This window comes from Perca fluviatilis, chromosome 18 (genome assembly GCF_010015445.1).
Source record: "Perca fluviatilis chromosome 18, GENO_Pfluv_1.0, whole genome shotgun sequence".
In the NCBI taxonomy this organism is placed as follows: domain Eukaryota; kingdom Metazoa; phylum Chordata; class Actinopteri; order Perciformes; family Percidae; genus Perca; species Perca fluviatilis.
In genome coordinates, this window is record NC_053129.1 from 23,307,481 (window position 1) to 23,327,857 (window position 20,377).

A 20,377-nucleotide genomic window follows, 5' to 3' on the forward strand; every position below is an offset into this window, starting at 1 on the left:
CAAGTCTGCAGAATTGCTAGCGCAATTTCTCTTTCTTTTGCAAAACACTACATACATTCTCTACATTAGGCACATTTAAAATCAAAATCTCTTGTGTTCCTTTGGAGAGCAGAGCCAATCACAATGCCAAACTATATGTACCAATTGGCAACACCTGCTTTTGACAGGTGTAAACACTAGTTGCTTAATTGTTCACTTAGAAATCAGAGACAACAGATGAGCCCTCCTGTTTTGGAGGAAAATTGAGGTCAATTGTGAAGCATGAACCAGAAGTCAAGGAGTGAGAGTTAGAGGAGGAAAAGGTGGACAAGGACGAGGAAGGACAGTTGTCCCTAGGGCTACATTGGTTGACCATGTGCTACAAGGGAGGCTGGGCAGAGAGTTCAGCTACCTGAGCCGCTAGGATGCATCTTTCATCCGTACATTCAGAAATGAGAACCAGTAAGTTACCTGCTATCTTCACTATGCTACTGCTCCATATGTAGGCCTACATTGCAGTAGGCCTAGGTTACTAAGTGATTGTTGTCCAATGTTACAGTAATGTCATGTCATTTTAAGAAAAAAATAATAATTTTAGCTTACTGTAACCAAACAGTATCAGAAAGTACTATACTGTGAATTTACTATCACATCAGCACTGTGTAAACAACTGTGAAAAACTGTACAGTAGCCTACTTGAGTAGTAGGCTACTTCGTTACATCCCACCACCACTGGTCCACACAGTATTTTTTTGCAATGAGGGTTAAACTGGGATTGACACAATATTTTCTCTGAGATGGGAGGGAAATGGGAGAGAGGAGGAAGAAGAGAGGGGTGGGTGGATGGGTGGGTGGTTGGGTTGTATGGATGGGTGGAGGGGGAGGATTCCTCTAGTGGGAGGGGGGCGTGGTGCTGAATGAACAGCTCCTCGGCTCATAAAGTAATCAGAGATCTTCTCTGCTCCGTCAGAGCGGCACAGCCATGAGCCAGCCGAGCTCCCCGTCCTCCAGACCCGCGCTGACATTTTGCCCGTCCCCCTAACACCAGCACCACGCCACCATGAAGAGGCAAAACGTGAGGACCCTCGCCCTCATTATCTGCACCTTCACTTACCTGATTGTCGGCGCCGCGATCTTCGACGTGCTGGAATCCCGGAAGGAGACGACCCAGAGGAGGGAGCTGCAACAGAAGAAAGAGAAGCTGCTCAAGACCTTTAACCTGTCCACGGAGGACTTTGACGAGCTGGAGAATGTGGTGCTGGAGCTCAAGCCGCACAAAGCCGGGATGCAGTGGAAATTCGCCGGCTCGTTTTACTTCGCCATCACTGTGATCACCACCATTGGTAAGAGAGCATCACTGAAATCATGTCTGGGAACTTTGGCTTTCATTTTACTGCGAGGAAAAAAGTTGTTATATTGGGTTATACGTTGGTTTATGTTTAATTTGAGGCAAGCTCTAGGACTGTAAACTCATATGAAATGCATTGTAGGCTTCTAGCCAAGCATGCTGTTTTGAAGGACACTGATTTACTGCAAGACTCTAAACCATAAATGGAGTATTGTAGTAGATACCACAAACATTTAAAATAGGTTACATACTTGTATGAACATTATATTATTTGAGTAATAGGTCAACCACAGAATGAGGGTATTCAAAACTCAGTATTACCTACAACAGGTGGGACACCACAAATCCGCTTCAATTATTAATAACATGCAATTTCATTCAGATAGCCTAGATATTAGATTATATTAGATTATAGATAGCCTTAAATATTCACTAAAGTAGCAATACTGTGATAGAAAATAACACGTAAAAGTCCTGCATTGAAAAAGCATTATATTAAAACAAAAGTAGCCTACTTATAACGCAGAAAAATGGCAGCAGTGAGTGTTGATTATATACTGTAGTATATTTTGTTGTTTTAATGCTTCTTCTTACTGTTGTAGTTTGGCCACTTGCAGTTTTATATACATAGTTTAATCTATAACAATTTTGCATTGCACTTTTGCATTTTATAACATCTAATTTTGTTTGTGTAAGATCTGAATCTCCAGAGAAACAAGCCATTATAGCTGCCAGATACATGTATCAACATGTATAAAGTGGAGTAGAAGTAGCTGCAAAGTAGAATGATGTATAGTCTCGTATTGCCAGACCTTCCTCCACACGCTGCGGAGGAGGGTCTGGCTAGTCCACACAACATTTCAGAATTGGAGAAAAATCTGCTCTGGTTTATTGGCATTTCTTTAAACCAAGCACAATCTTCTTGGGCGGCGCAATGACGTTGCCTCTGCAAAATAGCCTCGGGAAGGAACTTGTTTTGGTGTAATGTGTATACGTTCAAAAGCTGTGTTAGTTGTGCGACAGAAAACTCAGATTGGACAGATAGTCTAGCTAGCTGTCTGGATTTACCCTGCAGAGATCTGAGGAGCAGTTAACCATAGTCCTCATAAATTCATCGGAGTTTAGAATGCTAACACAAAGTGGAAGCTAAAGGACATCCAGCCTAAAATGAGCGACATCCGGAGGAATTTCCAGCGGCACCTGAAAAATCCCGGAAGTGGAATGCTGTCAATATAGACTAAATGATGTAGAGTAGAATGGAAATAATCAAATACGTCAAATATAGCAACAAGGATCAAACCCAGTAGGCTACTCAGCAGTGCCTACTTGCTGTGAGGCAGCAGTGCTAATCAGTACTAAGCCGCCTATGTTTTCGGTCTTCAATATTAAATATTGAAGACATAGAAAACATGCTTATAGTTATAATATATCGGAACAATATTGTAGTCTATAATGATACCACAGATGGAGGAAATACCATCAAATGTCATATTATTTATAAACTCAGTATTAAGTACAACAGGTGAAGCCTACAATAAATCCCCACAGCTGTATTTGAATAATATAGTCCTTATATCAAGTCTTGTAACATCTTCTTAAACTTCCTTTCAAAAGAATTGTAATATGATTATAATAGCCACAGCAAAGAAGGTTAAAAATACCATGAACTGAATATTACTGACAGGTTTTCACATCAGCATGAGGTGTTGGTGGCAGCTTAAAGCCCCATTACTGCAGTGTTGACATTGTGTGTATTGCTTCACGCCGACTGAGTAGAGAGGACCTTTTTTTCAAGCTGAACCCAGACAAACAGTTTGTCATTAGAGCATTTTATACTATACTATACTATACTATACTATAGCATTTCATTGAATTGTAGCATTGAAAAGGGGTTACATCAAAGTCAAATGTGAAGCTGCCAAGTGAAGGACTTTTAAGGACAAGCTTCTCTCCAAATATAAAATGCTGCTGCTCATAACTAAATGTTTTTAGAGAAGATGCTCCAGGAAACTTAAGGTTTGAGACATCCATTTGCCTCTTCTCTTGTGCTCTTACTCATTATTCCTGCTCCAAAAGGCCCTGCAACACCACAAGGCTCCCAGTTCTTTACTCACTTTATTACACAGCCTTCGAAATGAGTTTAAGTTTAACTTCACTCAGCTCTTTGTATAACACTCTTCTTCGAGCTACAACTCCAAGCTTAATTGAGTCAGACATTTTAAATATTGAAAAATTAAACCAAAAAAAGGAAAAAATGCATTGTTTACGTTTTGTCTTAACCTTTGGCTAACATTGACCACTATGGCCACAGGTTATAATTACAGGCATTAAATTTGCCTTCATTTCTCTTAAATCAGTTGCTTTGAAGAGGTCTACAATGTAACAGGAGCACAAGTTTTTGGCAAAACACTTAAGTGTATTGAATTGAGAAATGTATTTTATTGTTTTGAAATTAAACTTTTTCATTTGTAAGAGGGAGATCGAATTTTTGTAATTCTCATGAAAGTCAGACAGTCTCGTTTTGGCGTCTTCTCATCTGTCCTTATCACCACCTCCTATCTATGCCTTCCTCCATGTGTTTAGTGACCGGGCAGTTGTCAGTAGTGACCTGTGACTTGCAACCCTATCAGATGCAGGCGACTAATTGCACACAAACCCTACCCCGGGTGTCTGTAACCTCATTCTGTAATTGTGAGCCCTGAGGCTGCTACAAACACAGTGATTGGCTTTTCAGCCTGCCATTAAGTATTAATGACAACACCAGACCCTTGCTGTTCCGCTGGCCTCCTGGCACACAACATTAACAATGTAGATTACACGCAATATTATGCAGCCATGGCTTACAGTAAAGTCCAAATGCTGAGCCACAATACGAGGGTGAAACATCTATTTTGCTAAGCTTTTATTTGAAGCTAAATCGGAGTTAAAAAAAAAAAAAAAAAAGTATGATAAAAGAGAGGCTAAAACTATTTATGTCACCAACCGAAGTATCAGAATAGACGTGAACATCTTATTTCCTGTCCTCCAACACAGGACAACCCCAAGGACCAGAGTGTTTTAGTTGATGTGAAAACATAACCTTATGTTACCAGTATGAAAAACAAAGTAAAAGAGGCAATGAGTCAGTCCGAAGGCCACTATTTAGAAATGTATTGTATATACAAACACACACATCCAGGGGAATGACATCTTGTCATTGTCATGTCAGCGTATGTGACCGCAGCACTCACCGCCCAGGCTGCAGTTCAAGGTCATCTATACCACATATGACAAATGCAAAAAATGAAAACACTGTTTAACAAATAAGACATGGCTCATATCCTCTATGTCATCATCTTATTTCAGAAACAGACTAAACAGTGTTTATTTGAACTACTTTCTTGCAAAGAGAGTCTTTACAGAAACTGATGCAGTGCATATACAGTACTGTACATTGGATGGTTACGCTCACAACGTTCAGTGCCAATGCAAGACATAGTGTGGTCTTTTTGTAGCGAGGCAGAAAGTAAGGGTGTAGCAGGCAGGGTGGTGGATAGCAGGTGTAGCACGTCTGACTTAGGATAAAAAAAACCTGAGATTAACGTTCAGATTTTTTTGTAACCGTAACTATACATTTGCCATACCTCTAGTTACCTTACTTACCCGTACCATACCTTGACAATACATTTTATTTACTACAGTAGAACCACAATCTTTCACTTAGCGTAACTGTACCATGGTTGCCATGTGCAGATGCTGCAGAAAACAAATTGTCTAGTACTGATATTTCTGTTTGTTTTTTACTAACATAGTTAACTTAAAGGGTTGCTTCACCCCAATTTTAAAAGAAAAAATCTTGGTTATCTCCAGTGGTGTCTAACCAAGTTTTCATTTTGTTTATCGAGGTTTTTACACATCTGTCTTTCGATTTCTGCCCAATTCAATGGAGGTAAATTGGATTTTGTTTGTGGTAATTTTCAGTGGAATGACTTTCTAATCCCTTTTTACCAAAAATAGTTTCTGGGGATTATCCAGACCAATGAGCACACCATTTGTGGAAAGACATGTTAATGTAGATTTCTTTTTTTTAAAACAATAGTAATTTTTAAATTAAATGTACCTATTTATTTTCACCAGAAGTAAGAGACAATGTGTTTCTTTATAATTTGGGTGGACTGACCCTTTGACGTCTAACTAATCTTTGAAGTTGTGGAATAGGAATATTACAAAAAAATACACTCCGACCTATAACGTTTTGTCTAATATCTAATCTCTGAAGTCATTAACCTTTCTCTAGGCTCATAAATAAAGTGTTTTTTAGAAAGGACCCTTTTAAAGTCACCATATGGTTGTAGTTAGAAAAAAGAATCTTTCATGGATTTTAATGATTGTGAATCACCTCTTGTTAAATAGTTTTTGTTCAAAGATCAATTGGCCGTGTGCCTCTTGCAGATTGGTTAGACATGAGCTCAGTGTTTTGATTGAAGTCTGTGACTCCATAATTGTAAAACGAGGAAGTGAATACAAATGCATTCAGGGCATTCAATCTGTACGAGTCACTGTAATCCCAACATAGAGCATCCAGCCAGTGGTTAAGCCTTGGACTCTATGAGGGAAATTTGCTGATTGGGTTGCAGGCAACTCTCCTCCATCACATTACACGTGGCTTGGATCAGAGAGCTGAAGCCCTTCCAGCTCTGGTTTAGTTGCTCCGTCACCAGCAGTGCCCCAGTTGTTGATGTACTGGGAGGTTACCAAGTGTGGAAGCACATTAGTATGTGAATGTGAAGCAGGCTGTCGCTGAAAAAGAGCAGCAAATCCTCTGTGGGTCAGTGCATGTGATGTTTCTATATGTGGACTCACAATAAATAAAATATAATTTTCCCGTTGCCACCACTGTAGGCAAAATGAATTCATCTTCAGCTGTTACGTAATTAGAGGTCACATCCTGAATTATTAATGGTAATTACTTGCATTACTATCATTATTATTCATTCAGCTTAAGAGGTTAGTGCAGTAAGTGGTTGGGTGCACAAAGAATATAACCCCTAACAGCTATTCCACATGGTCTCCTATCATCGTTAGACAGACTGAGGGAAATGGATACTTCAGCACTTCTCAGAGGAGAGCTGGTGGAGCGTCTGTTCAAGGTGACAATACAATAAATGTACAGCTGTATTGCACCTGGTGATATATTGGGATCAGTTTAATCAGGAGATATTTCATTTTTAGTGAACAATCAATTTATATTCACGTGCATGATAAAAAAGAATTTGAGAAGAGTCTTTGGCGTTTAGACCTCATAGTGACCTGGTATATTTAGGGGGGTAGTGATGCCGTGATCATTTCTGTTCGGTGTGTTCCGTGCTGTCGTCCGTCCGAGGGGCCGTCGGCCTTCATTTTGGCCGATTTGACATGTATAATCGGCGGGGTGGACACTGCCGGCAGTCGGACTCAAGTGACCCATCTGATTGGTAGAGTGCTAACCTGGAAATGTGGAGCGGAACGAGCGTGACTAGAGTCTCTCAAAATCTGACGAAAATCTTTTAAACTGACCTTTGTTGATCTGAAATGAAGACAGATTCAGCAACTGCACGGCTTATTTCTCGCTTAAAATGTTTTCAGAAACGTTTCGGTGAGCTATTTTAGTAAAATATGAGATTGTATTCTGAACAAGCCGCCATGACAGTCTGTCTTTGAATTTCCGGAGAAACATGACTCATTCGTCCAATCAGCTGCCGGTTTTCATTTTTGGGCGACAATACAGATTAGCGCCGCTTGCTGTTATGGAGATGTATTATGGCTCGTCGCTTTGGTGTGTTCTGAGGCACTTTTTTGACCAATTTGGGGAGATTGATCAGCCCAACTGCCTTTTCTGCCGACGGTTGCCCGTCTGCTCTGTGTGTCTGAGCCTTAAGTTTCATTAAGACGATGGCAGCTTCTATGGCTCTGTATGAAGGTATGGGGTGAAAGTGCTTTTTGGTTTGGCATCATCAAAAGATTTTATTTTAACATATAGCTTAAACGTGCTTCCGTTACTGTGCACTGTGGGCTTTCATCAAGTATAATCACATCAGACAGAATGAAGAGCTTTCTTAGACTTTTTTTATTTGTCTATAAACTGGATAGATTGGAACAAAATCTTGTACATATATTCATGGGTCCAGCACAATGAATCCTCCTGACTTTGGTGATCCTCACTTTTCCTGTAGAACCACATGTAGGTTCACATTTTCACAGCTAGACGGCTATCCATGAAATTCGGTACAGACATCCAGGTCCACTACAGGATGAATTTTAATAACTTTGGTAATACTTTAAAGTTTTTTTTTTTTTATCCAGCGCCATCATCAGGTCAAAAGTTCAGTGTGTCAAACTTTCGTTTATGATCAAAAACCTGTGACACTAATGACATTCATCTTATCAACTGCATTTTCAGTTTTGTAATAGTATGGCAAATGACAGAGATGGCAAACTTGCTCACCATTATATCTGCTAAACATCAGCATGTTGCCATGCTAGCATTACCATTTAGCTCAAAGCACCGCTGTGAGTAAATGTAGCCACACAGAGCCGCTAACACAACTTCAGACTCTTCTCTTGTGTTCTTATGTTCCCTGTGCAGTTTGTTGTGGTGCTCCATGATGAAGACCAGAGCTTGTCTACGCACTGAGGTTATGTTGATTTGAACGAGCCAAGAAATACTGTAGAGGATTTTTTTTTTTTTTCTTTCATGTAACTTTAATATCAGCAGCGCTCTCACAGGCACAACTTAAAAACTCAGTACTTCAAATTGATAAAAAAAAGGTGAAAAATCACAGCGTGAAAATGCTTCATGCAGTCTATGAATCAACTGAGAATCAATGGTTCATAATTAACCAGAGCCGTTTCAGTTTACAGTGTAATTGAATGGGGAGATTGATCCTGGCCCTGCTGTATAGCTGCTGCTGTGTTTACGTGATTTGGGAGTCAGGTGTTGCCCTCCTCACTCATCATGCAGACACATTGAGATGTAAGGTGACATAAAAATAGAGCTGTTTGCAAAATTAAAAAAAACAAAACAAAACAAAAGAGACTGCTGTGTGGTAATTTCTGAAATTACTCAACACACTTTAAACAGGTTTCAAGGTCCCAAAGGTCACAGGACAAAATGTGCATGACATATAGGTGCATGTTAGCAAGAGCACTGAGTCAGGGCTGTCAACTTGAAGAGCTGAAAGGATGACTGTTTGATTGACTCTTTGTTTGATTCGCCCCCCCTTAATGCAATGGCTGTGTCACTAAAGCCGTTTTCACATATGAACTCCGAAATATGTCCGAGGAATCAGGTCCCAACATATTCCGGAGTTTCTCTTTCACACATGTAGCACACAACAGGAGATTGTCCGTGTCAGACGCATTCTCACTTACTGGAAATCTCCGTCTGATTTAGACAAGGGGTGGCGCCTGGACAGAGTGTGCCACAGGAAGGACATGACGCAGATTACACTGTCACCAAGCTGTTCATAATATGGTCATAAACAATCAAGTCTCTTGCCGTTCCTTGAATTTGTCTGATAATTTCGGCGACTGTCTTTACCCACAGAAGTTACAGAATCTTGTTGTCTCTCCAGTTAGACACTTTCATTGCAGTCTTCAATGTAAATTGCCCTCCTTATTCACCCTTGATTGTTTGTTTTCTTACGGTTTTTGGCGAGCTGCATGAAACATCATCAGCACAGCCACTCGCTCACTGTGAATTTTGCACATTTGTTGCAATCAGTGATTACTGGTATTACTGGTTTGTACTGGGGAGCTGGTGGGGTTAATATAATTTGTTGTTCGATTCGACTGAATCGGACATACAATCGAACTCGCAATCAGACTCACATGCGGCTTTGACGGATAATGTCTAAATAATTTCAGTGCAATGTCTTAAAGTTACATGAAAACAAAGACAGCTTTACGTGTGAAGAAGAGAAGTCTTGTGATTACTCTGTTATGACTACTCACTTTTTGTTTGGCCTTTGACACCAAAATACAATGTTATAGTTGTAGCAGTTCAAAGATTGGACGGTTTAGAGCTGACTGTTGAAACAGCGAAAACATAATAATCAATGTTTTGATGTGGTAAATGTTGTACTATTGATTTCTGACAGATTTATGATGAGGACTGTTGGTTTGCTCTCATAACCAAAGTCTGTGATACGTAAAACACATGCTGTACATGCTGAAGTGTTAGCTTAGCAACTATAAGTAGTAGTGGCACAGATATGAATTTGTCCCTTCATCATATAGGCCTATTGGTTAAGATTACCAACTGGCCAAAATCTCAGAAACAGGGTGTAGTTCTTTTTGTTGACCCCTAAAATCAGACATTTCTTGGACAAAAAGCTTTTCAGATACCCACCTGTATAGGCTGTCATTTGTACACCTCCTTACTGCAATGGTTCGACAAAGTGTTTGACCATTCCTTGAAATTCCTGTTGTATTTATTGGCATTGTTGGCATTTACCTATGAGGTACATTGTAACTTTTTGGTTTTGAAAGATGCTCTAGAAATGATTTGCGTATACATAGGGACAAACAAGGAGGTCTCAATAGAATAAAAGCTCTTGCTGTAACATGATGTTGTGGAGAGTATATTAAAAGGAAATAAAGGAAATTCTTGGCTAATGCATTTGATAAAAAACTGATTCTGTGAAGCTCTTCTCTTCTTATAATGGTAACTTTGTTGATCTGTTTGTTAGAAGTTCACCAAAGTTTCTGAGTTTACTAAGTGGACCTGAATGGGCAACAAACTTTAAATGAGACTGCAGCGCTCCAGTAAAGTGGATTTTAATGGGATCTTTGTTTTCGTAATTGTAATTATTGTACTGAAGTTGGTGAATAGGGTAAATATTACAGTGCCACCAGGGAAAATAAAACGCAGACACCTCCATAAGTCAACAGTTTTACAAATAATTAGACTCCAAGCAAACAAATCCCTGTCACAGGATTTTAATTTTTAGGGTTTAATGGATTTTGCATGTTATTTCCAGTACTTGCAACATTCAAAAGCCCTTAACAGTAATTCTTAGATTTTAGCATCAAAGGCTCCGATTTCACTGAGCTGTGTGTACAAAGTGACTGTACAGGGAGAAACCTCCTCAGCTATTATTGGCTGAGAGAGCTTGTTGCTGTTCTGGATCTGAAGGACTAACGTCTGAGAAAGTTGACAGAAGTGACTCTCATTGCTGCTGCTGCTCCGTTCACATGACCAGCGAATGTTTACCTATTGTACGTCTGCTTTATGCTCCACTGCCTCAATGGAAAGTTGAGTTGCCTGACTCACTAAACAAAACATGACTTTGTATTTATTAGACTTCACAATCCAGCGGGGGCTGACTGGAGTTTAACCAAATACAATAGTACACAGTAGTGACATCTGAATCTTGTTCACTTCAAGTTCCCTACTGATTCTCTTCCAGAGTCTAAATATACCACACAGCAACGTGTAAAGTCTCTGATATACTGTGGCAACCTGACTCCTGTGAGGTTTATTTGATCAGAAATGATAACTCTCTTCTTTGTTTTTCTCTGAATAGAAGAATGCTTCTAATCTCATGTCCTGGAATATTGAATTATGCGGCTTTTAGTAAGGACTGGACACAGCCGTTCAATTAATGTCCTAATCTTCCTGTTGGAAATTTGAGATTAACTGAGATGTGTCCCAGCACTCCAGGCACTAAATGTGTTACAACTACATTAACACTGTGACAAAACTTGTAGAATTACAACATTAATTAATTAGGATTCTATATTTTTCTTGTTGTCAACGAACCCAATGAAAAGGGCAAAACCAACTACGTGTTAGTTTTTCTGACTTCTCTAACTTGTCTGTTGTACTCAACTGCAAGCACATTTGGTTCTTGGTGAAGATATAAATCTTTAAAAAATGAGTCACAAATATTGTTAAAGAAAGAGCTGGGCATTGTGGTTTATTCAAAAATGATTAAAACTGGAGTAAATAGGGCTTTTGTTTGGGGTCTATATTCTGCAGCGGATTAACACATGTGGTGCTCTAGTTGTTATTTAGAGCAGCAGGAGGGTGTATATCAGATTAACTCCAAATAAAATACAGTGCCCATGTTTATAGGAATATGTGTTTTTATATTGTTTGGACAACAGAGAAGCTATATGGCACAGAAGAAGATACACACAGACAACACTTCTTAGGAGGATCAATTTAATTTTTGTTATGGTCTTTTCATCAGACTGATTCTTTAATATTGAATATTACATGCTGGAAGAGTATTTAAGTATTTCCATGGTTTATATTTGTGTGCATATCATTTGAAAAACAATGAGCTCAATCCAAACCTTTTTTTCTGTAATCAGTAACAAAGATCATCAGTATACCATAACAAAGGTTATCAGTATACCAAGCGTTGACTGACTAAGACACAAAGGAAAATGAGATATGTGTTGTGTAGAGTACACGGATTAGCTATGAAAGTGTCATAAGGTCTGTCTCTTGAGCACGGCTGTGTCACTGGGTTTCTCCTCTCTTGACCTGAAAAGGAAAGGTATTGAAAACTTGTTCTGTGTGCAGACAGTTCAGCTGGGATGTGATTCCAGGAACAATGCTGGAAACAAGGCTGTGGATATTGTGGCTCTTTGCTTTTAGTACGCTGCAGAGAGAGAGGCTTTACAGGAAAAGTTTGGGATTATATTAACCTTCTCTATGGTCAGTGTTGCCAGATTGGAAGGTTTTCCACCCAAACAAGATATCTTTTATTTTATTTGGCAGCTTGTGATAATTTGGGCTTCTTTTTGGGGCAGTTTTCGCCAATGAAAGGTAGACTTCATTCTATTTATTGGCAGCTCCTCTCCTATAATTGAGCCCCTTCAGATATCCCCCCTTTTATGTTAATTTGATGGAAATTTAAAATGTTCTATGTCTGAATAATCACCATGGTCACGTTTATGTAAAAGACGTGACAGCAATCTTACTGGGTCGGACCAACTGAAGGAAGGGTTTGTAACTATTTACAATATACACTTTTTTATATATTGTTTGAAATGGTCTTTACACCCCAACAGCAATAAATAACTTATGGGCTCTGAAAAAGGAGCGAAAAATTACTGCTGTAATACTGTAAAAACGCCCACCAATCACTGCCTCGCAGTCTGCTTGGAAAGAACCAATGGAATGCCTCTTTGCCCCGCTGTGCCTACTCTATCCCTTGTTAAATCTTGCTACCTTTTTTTTTTTTTTTTTTTTACATTACCAACCCTGCCTTTAAAATTTCCATCCGACATGAATGACATAAGAATATTTATTTTAAAGGTACAAAATTGTCGCGTTCTTTAATTGAGAGGAAGTCGCAAAAGCCCCAACAGCTTCTCTCATTTGATCTCTATTTATTTATAAGTAATAAAGCAAAATAATTACAAGATACACATCAATGGGGGCCATAACGTCTTCACTCTGAAAGCTCTGCAAAATGGCCCCGATCTCCTAGTCCAGACAGTTAGTTAATATTCTATTCTAGTCTAGGGTGTCGTCTCCTCCCATTGGTTGGTTGGGGCCAGGATCCATTGGCCCTTTGCTCCAGCGTAATCCTGGTCCAATGGCTTCTTCAGCGACCCTCTGAAGGAAGAGCGTGCCTATAAACATATAGTTCCCCTGTAACCTCTCACCCAGTCAGGAGATGTCTGACCTGAACAGGATATGGCAACCCCCTCAGGATTTGGCTACATTCCTTTGTCTCTGAGAGTGGCTGTTTTTCTTCATTAATCTACTCCCCCAACATCTGGACTCAATACTGCAGTCAAAACCGATACATCTGATACATCCCATTATATTTAAAAGTAATTATAACTGCTTGATTATATATATATTTATTTATTTATTTATATATATATATATATATATATATATATATATATATATATATATATATATATATATATATATATAATAAATATAATATATATATATAATATATAGTTATTGGTTTATTTGACAGGGCCTTGTTTTGTTGAATTTAGGCACTTCACTTAGCATGTTAACTTTTATTTAGTTTTAGTTTACGTTAGAGTAATTGTAAATCATACAATGTCACAAAGAGTTACTCAGTAACTGTTATACTGTTTTTTCCCCTGCCACACGGCATTATTTTGTCATTAATTACATGCCACTTTGCAACACAGTAATACAGCAGAGACCTCATTTATTGATACATTTCAATATTGATCCAGCTTAACGTTACTACAATGTGCTGGTTGACAAGTAGCTAATGCTAATGCTTGGTGGGTAACATAAGGTTACAACATCGTTAAACACGCTCATAAAGTTATTTTTAGTTTGATTGTTTTGACTACAGTTAACAGCACTGGGCTAACCCATGAATAAGTTAAGAGACTTCAGTCGGGATGAGAGCTGACAACAGCCCCGGGGATACATCCACAGTGAGACCCCAGCTAGCTAGCAGCCAGCCACTGTCATTACAGCAATCCAAACTCCAGCGCTGGGTGCTAACGACTCTTAACGGCAGTTAAACCGTCGGGAAACAGACCATATCAGACCATGTATCAGACCCCAGGCACCTGAGTCAGAACAGCGGCCATCTGTAACATTGCGTCTCCATTCACGTTACCGGTGTTCGTGCCAAGGATCTCCTCCCTGCCAAAATTCTCCCCCCTTCCCATTTAGCTGTCTTTACAGTTACATTTACCCGACAAAAGGTGGGTTAGGCACCAAATAGACAAGTTAAAATTACAAAAAAGTGAAGGGGAGAGTTTCTGCACAACAACGGCCATCGGAAGTCCTCGCCGCCCCAGAGATTCCGCTTGCCATCCCCTCATGCACCCGTCTCTCTGCGTTGTTGAGTAATGTTACAACAAACTCCTTTTGCCCCGGTGTTGAAAACATCTAAAAGTTGACATTGACATTTGAAATATATTGTGATATGGTGGTTTTTGCTGCTGGCTAATGTTAGCTTGCTTGCTTGTCAGCTAACCGTACAAATCAAGAAAAACGTAATTATGCTGGGGAAATTGCAGCTATTTTATAACGATGACATAAATAAACATTAGTGTTTAACAATGAAAACTCCCAATTACTCCCAACGACTCCCATAATTCCACACTTCACAACGTATCAAAAGTCCATGTTTACCATCCATTGTTTTGATTGAGATACCCCTAGCGTAGGAGCTGTCCCCAGAAATGTCCCCGGTTTTCACTGTGACTGACAGACCCGAAATTGGAATGAAAGAAAGAAAACATTGACCAAACGTATAGTCATGCACCCTACACGCGCAGGCTCAAGACAGCCAGAGCAAGCACTGCTCAGAGCTCAGAGATGTTTTAGAATGCCCATTTTATGATGCTAAAATTACTGTTTATTTACATGGAGTCTGGTGGGTTTAGCGAATACAATTTCGTGGATGTTTTTATGTTTAAAAAAAGGATCTTACTCTTTAACAGAAAGGTCGACCTCCTTAGAAAATCCTTTCCATGATGTTGTCAGACACTTAGAATATTAATCTGAGTCTGTCAGCGGCAAAAAGAGCACTTTTATGAACGTAAATACAAGGTGGACAATTGTTCTATTAACTTACATTGTAGCTTGTTTCACCATTGCCGACTGCAGCGATCTTGTTTAATACTGGAACAATGTCAAAGGAAAATATTTCCTCAATAGTTTTAATTGTATCCAATACTCAATGAGCTGTTGCATAAACAAGCCCAGCGTGAAGCAATAAAGCAAAAGCTGTCAGATAAATGTAGTACAGTAAACATTACAACATTTCCCTCTGAGGTGTAGTGGAGTACAAGTATGAAGTAGCAGCAGGGGCGATTCTAGGATCAGACCTTTAGGGGGCTCAGCCCCTAATGAGACTGTGACACGGATATAGTGCATGCAAAAGTGTTAATCTGCGCTGTGAAATTACCAACTTCTTCACAACCATCTCCTGCTCTCCCTCTGACAGAGACTCAGCTAAAGGCGTGAGTCTGGCACAACCACCTCAACCAGAATGGTTATTATATTGCCAGATTCCAGACAATCCCAATTACAAGAATATATATTTCTACTGGTATGCTTCCTAGTGATATTAATGCAAAAATATTAAGAAAAAACTATTCCAACTGTGTGTGCATGGTTATAATTCTGAAGTGCAAAATAGTTCAGGCTACAGCACAAATATTTCCATCCATAAATAAGAATAATCAAGTCTAACCTCTGAATATATTTTCAAAGTGCACCAGATTGATGCATTTAAATGTTAAAATAGACAACATTTTCTTACAGGGGAGCATGCACATGCCCAATTCAAATTTATTGTAAAATACCCTTTTCCCATCCAGTGGTTGTTTTTGTCGTTTAACAGGAATTTACTGCTGAAATAAGTTATTGTTATAAGTTATTGTTAATTATTTTTAATAAATCATTTAATTTCGACCTTGTGGCCTTAGCAATGAATTAAAAAAAAAAAAAAAATATATATATATATATATATATATATATATATATATATATATATATATATATATATATATATATATATATATATATATATATATTTTTTTTTTTAATTGGGCATGTGGGCAACGATAACCCAACCCTATGGCAACACTGCCTACAGGTCAATAATCAAACTTACACTTATGATACTCAACAATATTCTGTCTCCCCAGAGATTTAGTCTCTGTTATTAAATATTTCTGTTGTCCATGATGCTGCAGTTCATAGGCTATGAAAGCATTTACCAAAAAAAAATCCAAGTCATTTCATATGAACTGACTGAAAGGACGTGTATTATGTTTGGCAAATTATGCAGAAATGTTGGAGAAGGCACTGCCAAAGCATCTAGAGGTTTCCCTTAATGATGCTTAAGAGACACAATGTTATAGTCCACACTGTGCTGCAAATTGTCTACGTTTATTTCTTCGAGAAATGTCTGAATGCTGATGGGAAATTTGCACCGAGAAGCTCATTATGTGTACATTGGTATGCGCGTGGTGTGTATCTGTGTGTCCTTGTGTGTTTGAACTCTTTTTACCCCTTTCGTTAAGCATTAGAGCTACTGTATAGAGCCACCCTACTGATGTAGTCACGACAAACGCACAAAGGCTCGTTTTACCAAAGCCAAGTTTGTGAGAACCAATATCTTAAAAACAATCACCTGACAAATGAAACACAAATTATTGTCAGCTGCATCAAATTACAAATTTAATCAAAATAGCAGTTGAATCTGCATTGTGGGGTAACAAAAACCAAAATCACAACTATAGCCTCCACTACTATTAAAAGCCGATACACAGCTAGTCACACGACCACAGCAGAGAAACTCTCCCTGAGGAACTGTCATAAAATGCAGCTCTCACACACATTTCTCTCAGACAGCGGGGGGGGGGCTTATACCATCCGGCTGGGTGTTGATTATGTGCCCAAAGCACTGAGCTGTCTTTCTAGTACCCAGGGATGGTGGAGGAGCCTCAGTAGCGGCCTCAGTACATACATGTGCCAAAAAACCAAATCTTTCCACATCAAGCATGGTTGGCTACTCATCAGCGTGGAAAGTGTCTAAACACTGAGGTGAGAGGTGAGAAGCTAATACTAATATTCTATGGTTCACGGACAAAAGGAGCGCTTTCATTGCCGTCCTTATCATAACAACCTGAAGTGATTTTCTCACAACTCACTGGCTCCTGACGGCTCCAGCCTTCTCCTGGTGTTGAATGCTTTGCTAACCCAGGTCTTGTATTAACGTTATGCTAATCCGACTGGCTCAGAGCAGTGGAATGATTCGGTTAGACAGCACCAAGCGACTGTAGCTCACCTGGCATATATACTGTCTCCCAGGGGAATTTGTTTTTCTAATTTGTTTCCAGCATCTGCTTAATCTCTCAACAAGCCAACCTGTGTGAAGTAGACTGTCAAACACTGAGGCCTAATGGTAATAACAATAACCATGATAGGTGAGTCATGTTTACCCCTGAGGGCTGCCATTGGGGTGCGAGCTTATGAGTACACATTTAATATCCATTCAAAAAAAAAACCACAGCAGTGATGTGTCATTTACATGCTGGTTCTGTTGGTGCTGGTTGTGTTGGTGGAAAACAGCGCTAGAATATTTGTTAATGGCAATTTGCATCAAGGAGTATTGAAGCAGTTTGTTTATTTAGAATCCTCATTAGCTCCTGCATTGCAGCTATTCTTCCTGAGATCCTTACAACTCTCTTGAAAATGTTGCAATGCAATAATAAATACACATAACAACATCATAAACAATAAAAAAATAAGTTATAAGACAAAAGCTAAACATACATTATCATTTCTTAACAAGTCCTATAAGACAGGTACATCAACATGCTGTTGTCACATAACATCTCTTTCATCCTCTCAGGACACATCTCACAATTGAACACACATTCATTTTCTTTGTCTACTCAACTTCTCTAATCAATAGATATGTTTTAACTGTTCAGGTAACATATTCCATTCTTGCATTGCTCTATACATGGAACATTCGTTTAATAGTATTTGTCCTTGGTTTTGGTAAAGTAAAGTTACCTCTTGTGGCATGTCTAATCGCATAGTCATGTATATCTAAACTGAAAGGTAAATTATTATAATTTACAAAACAGATGGTTTCTTTGTTACAAGAATGTTCCTAAAAAATACACATAATGAATGTAGTAATATACTTCTTACAGATAACCAACCTAAACATTTGTGCATTGTAACATTAGTTCTATACCCACGCCTGAGCACTATACGCGCGGCTCTATTTTGCACCATTTGCAATTTTTTGTTATTTTTTTCTTGAGTTGCATTGGACCATACTACTGAACAATAGTCAAGATTAAACAATATTAAAGCTTTAACTCCTACTTTGGTTGAGCTTTGTGACAAATATGGTGCACATCTTTTAACATCCCTCTTCCCATCTTAACAACCATGCTATTCATATGTTTTGTCCATCATAATTTGCTATCTAAAATAACTCCTAGAAGTTTGGTCTCACGGACCTGTTCAACAGATACATCATTTATACAAAGCTTCAACTCAGGTTGATTATGAAGAGTATAATGTGAACCGAACATCATGCTTTTCGTCTTTGAAACATTAAGAACTAGCTTATTTTTCTTTATCCATTCAACCACTGATTGCAGCTCCTGTGCTAGAGTGGTGTTTAACTCTATACTATAAAAATAGTTGTATCATCCGCATACGTCGATATGCTGACTTTATCTAAAACAAGTGATAAATCATTTGTGAAAATAGTGTATAACAGCGGCCCAAGACAACTCCCCTGGGGAACTCCACAGCTCACCGCTCCAACATTCGAGTAGCTACCATTACAAAAAATAGTAGTTGTTGCCTGTTTGTTAAATAACGCTTCATCCATAACATTGCTGACTGAGAGAAACCATAACATTCAAGTTTTTTCAATAGTAAATTATGGTCAAGGATATCAAAAGCTGCTGTAAAATCAAGCATTGTAGCACCTACTAATTTCTTTTGCTCAGTATCTCTCAGCCAGTCATCAGTCATATGAGTTAGAGTGGTAGCTGTTGAGTGTCCCTTTCTATATGTATGTTGACAATCAGTGGTTAAATCATTCAAAGAAAAATATTCTATAATCTGCTCACATACTATACTCTCCATAATTTTACTCAACACAGGCAATAAACTCATAGGACGACTATTTGACCCCGGGAATGGTAACCTTACATTCTTAGGCAGTGGAATTATTTTAGCAATTTTCCATTCTTGAGGACATAGACATTCACTTAAACTTTGGTTTATATATGACAGATAACGGGGGCAATTAGTTCTGCAACCAATTTAAGGAGTTTACCGTCAATGCCGTCCACACCTGATGATTTATCAGTGTGGTTGGTCAAAGATGCATTTCAAGCAACTATGTTGACCAATAATGACACTGGCTGCCATCTTTGTGATCCCCAAGTAGTGAGTTGGTTGTCTTGTGCTTTCTCCTGTTTTTATATGAACCATAATAGAGAAAATCTTTCCGAAAGAATCAGCTCAGCTCAGAAACGTTGTTGATGTTGGACCATTCTGCACCTGCACCAATTTGTGTCACTCTTAAATTAAAATCTCTCCTGATTGAAATTAATACTTAGCAGGAGTTCATTCAGGAATACTCATTCTCTCTCTTTTTTTTTTTTTTTTTTTTTTTTTTTTTTTTTTTTTTTTTTTTTTTTTTTTTTTTTTTTTTTTTTTTTTTTTTTTTTTTTTTTTTTTTTTTTCTCTGGGCTTTCACTCTTTCAGTTAAAGCTATAGTGCGTAGTTTCTGTCACCCCCATGACAAAGTAATGACAACAAAACTGTCAGTGCCTTACATGATCGCGCACATGGCCCCACCTCTCTACCACGTTGCTAGTAGCCAAGGAGGACACGGAGGATTAAAAAAACATGATGGACTCTTCAGAAGAGGTTATCTTCACTTGAGCTTCTGTGCGGGAAAGTCACCAGACGAGACAATCTTCTGAACATAGCCATACTGAAAAATATAGAGACAGCTGTGTGGAACTGATACTCTTAATTAGCTATGTAGCAACTCATTTGGCAATGGCTTGAATGTAACAGACGTTTATTAATATGAAAAAGTTTTAAAGCTTTAAACCAACCAGATTTTGTCATGATCTCTGTGAGCCAATCATATTGTTGATGTCAAACTTTTAACCGTTCTCTTCTCTGCTGCTGTCAGTGCGGAACAGATGCGACCCTCCTCTGCCCAATTTATTTCCAGTTCTCATCACATCCAGTGCCCAGGCTTCCTTCCATCATCAGAAGCCCCGCCGATCACATCCATCCAGATCTTCTTGTATTTCCTTTCATACACCACCTCTGGAAAGTTATGATTGCGAGTGAAAGAGTAGAAATGCAGTGTTCACATTACATATACCAGGAAGGTGTGCTCACACATTTAATTAGCCAACACAGTGTCTTTTGCAGAAAAAGTTGAGCCAAGTTCACCTTATTTGCAGAAGACCTCTGCATTGCAGAGTGGCCTCATTCAAAAAGAGTCCAAAAAATGTTCCTTAATCCTAACCATGCTGTAGTTGCCA

The 20,377-nt window shown here is 38.7% G+C and overlaps 1 protein-coding gene across 1 annotated transcript in view; it reads left to right on the forward strand.

Moving 5' to 3' along the window:
- Positions 1–242: 242 nt before the first annotated feature.
- kcnk3a (potassium channel, subfamily K, member 3a) overlaps positions 243–20,377 on the forward strand; it is a 40,634-nt gene continuing 20,499 nt past the window's right edge. The window contains exons 1-2 of the mRNA XM_039782616.1: positions 243–441; positions 950–1,322. Of these exons, the coding sequence (XP_039638550.1) occupies positions 1,040–1,322 (283 nt within the window). The 5' untranslated portion in view covers positions 243–441; positions 950–1,039. The remainder of the gene's footprint in view (positions 442–949; positions 1,323–20,377) is intronic.